Here is a 4,254-nt window from a genome sequence, read left to right on the forward strand (position 1 = left end):
GAAGATGTGAAACATCTAAAATTCACAAAGAGTTTTTATAGCTCATTAATGGTATTTCTTTATGATCTGTTATGGCATGTTTCTGCAGACTATATTACCTGATAAATCTTAAGTTCTGAGAGGATGTAGAGTTCTCTGGAAAAGAGATGTACAGTGTTTTATATGTAGAACAGAAAAGTGGGAAATGAATATGTGCAATTATTTTTGCCTTGGTCTCAATTCTGAGTAATTAAGAGAAGTAATTAACTAGAAATGACTTATTTTATTTGGAAACAATACTGTAGCATAATCTTTTGAGGAGTATTGTGTGTAGTGTGGCCTCCTATAATTATCTTGAATAAGGGTCAGCTATCTTTTTCTGTAAAGGGCCAGGTAGTAAAAATCTCTGGCTTTGTGGGCCGTACAGACTCTCAGAATCACTGAAAGCAGCCATAAACAATACATAAATGAATGAGTGTAATTGTGTTCCAATAAAAATTTATTTGTGAAGACAAGTGGCGTCTGGATTTGGCCCACAGGTGTATATGGTTTATTGGCCCTTGACCATGAAGATAGTCACTTCTTTTGTCTGATTTAGTCCAGACTTCTCTTGAGAGCATAGCAATGGGCTCAGATTTTATCTGTGACTGTGTAGTATTATACAAGTGAGATAAAATTTAGCCACTCTTTACTCTTCCCACTGTTAATAGCTAAATTATTATATTGGGCACCTCAATGCCACTAAACTTCTCTTTTTTCTCCTTTCTTCCCTTTTTCTTTCAAACTTCCTCAACTTAGAAAATAAAGTAAAAACTCAGAATACTTTTTTTTTGATGATGGTGTTGAAGGTGTTTATCAGGGTATGCCTGTTTTGATTTTGTTTTGGTTTTACTCATAAGGTCACACTAGATATTCATTCTGTGTGGAAAATTATAACACGAATATATAAGACTGAGCATTTGAAAATGAAATGAAATTCTTTAGTTGCCTTCTGACTTCCTCTAAAAAATTTGTGGGTCAAATTTTGACATATTTATTGACACACTTTATAGTAGGTATGAAATGTAATTATCCTCAGGGAGTTAATGAAAGTATAGATCCTTCTTTTCTACATAAATAGCTTGATGTGAGTTCAGAAATGTCCGTTAAAAAATATTTCCATCCAGAAGTAATGGGTTCCACAAGTACTATTTGGTGGTGCTCAGCATTTTTCTGTGGTGGTAGTGGTTGGCGTTTCTCTGAGATGCTAATAAATTGACAGTAAATACATGTTCTTGGCTTGGTAGATAGCAGAAACCAGCAACTAGATTTAGAGGAACTTAATAAATCAGTGATCTCAGTGTAGCCTGATCCTGAAGAGGCTTCCACCTGTTGTACGATTAGGAATGGGTGGGGATCCTGGATAGTTCTAGTTGGCCTCGCTTAGACACTGCACCCACAGACCCATAGAGCTTTGCGGGTAGAGGAGCTGGTGTTTAACCCATTTAAATTAGCCTCAAGGGAAATAATACCAGACAACTCTGAAGTCGTAGCATTTACCTGGAATTTTAAACTAATGGATGGTCGAGGTGAGTAGCCCTTCATGTATTCTCTCCTGAGCTTGTCCTGCAAATGAAGGTCTTATTGATAGACCCTTGTCTGGTGTGGGCACCACATGGATCTCCAGTTATTCTATCCACAGTGGTTCTAAGCAGAGAAATGAAGGGAGCTGACCTGGACTCCGTCTATGCGCGAGGCTCAGGAGGCTCTGCAGTGACCTGGTCCTCTCTGGTGAGAGAACACTGACAGGGCGCCCACCCAGGCCTTGCTGGGGCACAAACTCTGATGTAAACGGCCTGCCAACTGAGCCCCCAAGAGTCACATTAGAGGGAGGCCCTGGTGTGCTTTGAAATCCACACACACAATGTTATTATTGTGCCACAAACTCTTTTCTAGCGCATTTTGCTGCCAGATTGTCCACAATGAGATTTAGGCCAATAACTACTTTTTGGACAAATTTCTTAACCTCTCTGCATCCTGAGATTCTTTGAATTTTATGAAGTTCAGGAATATGTGCTATACATCTCATGGGGACGGTTAGGAACTAATGCCTGCTATGACTGACACTTCCCAGAGAAAACAGCCTTTGGGTGCATATTAAGCAGGTTGATGACGGTTTTTGAAATAATACCAATCTCTGGGGCAAAAAAAAATTCTCATTTGGCAGTATAAAGATTATGAAATAGAATGTTGAAATTAATAGGCAGAATAGAGATCTTCTTACAAAACCAATAGACATAAGCCAGTCTCTTGTTTTTCACAAAGGAGAAACGGCCTTGGATAAAACCCATAGGAGAAGCATCAAGATTTTGCTTCAGGTAGGGACTCTGAGGGTGGCTTTTCCTAAATCTGCCTTAAGGTAACAGAAAGTACCAGTTACACCTAGTAACTAATGATAATATTAAGAGATAACATTTGCCATTGCATATTGTCAATCCTGACAATGGCCCTGGGAAACAGGGATGTGCTATTTCATCCCCATTTTCCCATCCGAGGAACTGGAGTTCAAGTCACTTGCCTTGTAGCAGAGCCAGTACTGGACTTTGGGTTCTCCACACACATACTTGTCCTGTGCACCACACGCCTCTTTCACTCAATCACACTCTCTCGCACACCTAGTAGAGAAGGGGAATGCTGATCTCTTGTTTAAAGGTGATTTCAGGATCCCAGGTGATTTGTGTGGTCTGTGGCGATGGCCGTATCAAGGACTTGGCCTTCTGCAATGTCATGTTGAGGACCATGAGAAGGTGTCTCTAATCCCCAAAGACTTCTCCGTGGGTGGATGGATGGGGTAAATGCAGTGGATGACCCTGAGCTTTTACTCATCATTTATGCTTCAGGATTTTGTCTAATGTTTACGATTTGTCTCTGAAAGGAGTGCTATAGATGAGCAGGAAGCTACGTCAGGACTCAGGGAAAGGCAGGTTCATGCCTTGCCCCAGGACGTCACTGCTCATTAATGTCACCCCAGCTGTCTTCATAGATGCTATGTTGGTGGGTTATATGCAAGATTTGAGTCTGGCATAAATGCAAATCTATTTTTGATTTTTAAAATCCTACTTTAAGTGAATATTGGGGCATGTAGAGTGTTAAGGATACAAGAAAAGCACATTTTCCTCAAGTGAGGCTTATGTTTTTTGTTTTCTTTAAACAGACCAATAGCATGTGTTTTACAATGAAAACATCCTGTGTGAGAAGAAGGTACAGAGAATTTGTGTGGCTGAGGCAGAGACTCCAAAGTAATGCATTACTGGTGTAAGTGATTTAAAGAGTATATTGAGAAGACTTTATTATTATATTCAATATTTAAAAATTTGACCTACCACTATATATAAAATAAGCAACAATGAATAGCACAGGAAACTATATTCAATATCTTGTAATAACTTATGGGTAACAATCTGAAAAACAATGGAAAACACCTGAAATTAATTTAATATTGTAAACAATATACATCAATTAAAAAATTGACATGTATTGATATATATGAAGGCTTTTGTAGGCTTTCTTCTCAATTGCAATATATAGCTTTATTTTTTTGACTGTTGCCTCTGAATTCAAAATTTACCACTTGAATTATACTAATTTATATGAGTATTGATCATGAAAGTCCTCAAAAATGTTTAAAAATATTTTTTCTTTAAGTTAACTGATTTTTTCATACCCTTATTGTATAATGTAACTATAAAATATGTGTATAATTATATAATAGTTGTGTGATAATTATCATGCATGATTTGCTTTCATTTTGAGGGATTTCTGTAACTAAATTGCCTTGATTTGATGATTAAAAAAATTTTTTTTTTTCTTTCTCATAAGACAACTGCCAGAACTTCCATCTAAAAACCTATTTTTCAACATGAACAATCGCCAGCATGTAGATCAGCGCCGTCAGGGTTTGGAGGATTTCCTCAGAAAGTAAGTGTGCAGAACCTCTGGTGGCCAGATGGGAGATGCGAGCACAGCACTCTGTAAGAATTGAGGGTCCTGTGATCAAGCCGGAGAGAATGTTCCTGTTTCTAAAATGCTGATAATCTGCTTTGGAGGGATGCTCAGTAATTCATTTCCTATATTGTTAGCCATTCAGTCGTGTCTGACTCTTTGCGATCCCATGGACTTTAGCCCACTAGTCTTCTCTGTCCAAGGGATTCTCCAGGCAAGAATACTGAAGTGGATTGCCATTCTCTTCTCCAGGGTATCTTCTCAATCTACGGATTGAACCCAGGTCTCCTGCAT

The 4,254-nt window shown here is 38.4% G+C and overlaps 1 protein-coding gene across 4 annotated transcripts in view; it reads left to right on the forward strand.

Annotated features, from left to right (window-relative positions):
- The window catches only part of SNX10 (sorting nexin 10), a 67,240-nt gene that overhangs the window by 52,839 nt on the left and 10,147 nt on the right, over window positions 1-4,254 (forward strand). For all 4 annotated transcript variants that reach the window (XM_010855386.1, XM_010855388.1, XM_010855387.1 and 1 more), the window contains exons 4-5: window positions 3,173-3,273; window positions 3,838-3,936. In XM_010855386.1, the coding sequence (XP_010853688.1) occupies window positions 3,173-3,273; window positions 3,838-3,936 (200 nt within the window). The remainder of the gene's footprint in view (window positions 1-3,172; window positions 3,274-3,837; window positions 3,937-4,254) is intronic.

This window comes from Bison bison, unplaced genomic scaffold (assembly GCF_000754665.1).
Source record: "Bison bison bison isolate TAMUID 2011002044 unplaced genomic scaffold, Bison_UMD1.0 scf7180017864364, whole genome shotgun sequence".
NCBI lineage: Eukaryota > Metazoa > Chordata > Mammalia > Artiodactyla > Bovidae > Bison > Bison bison.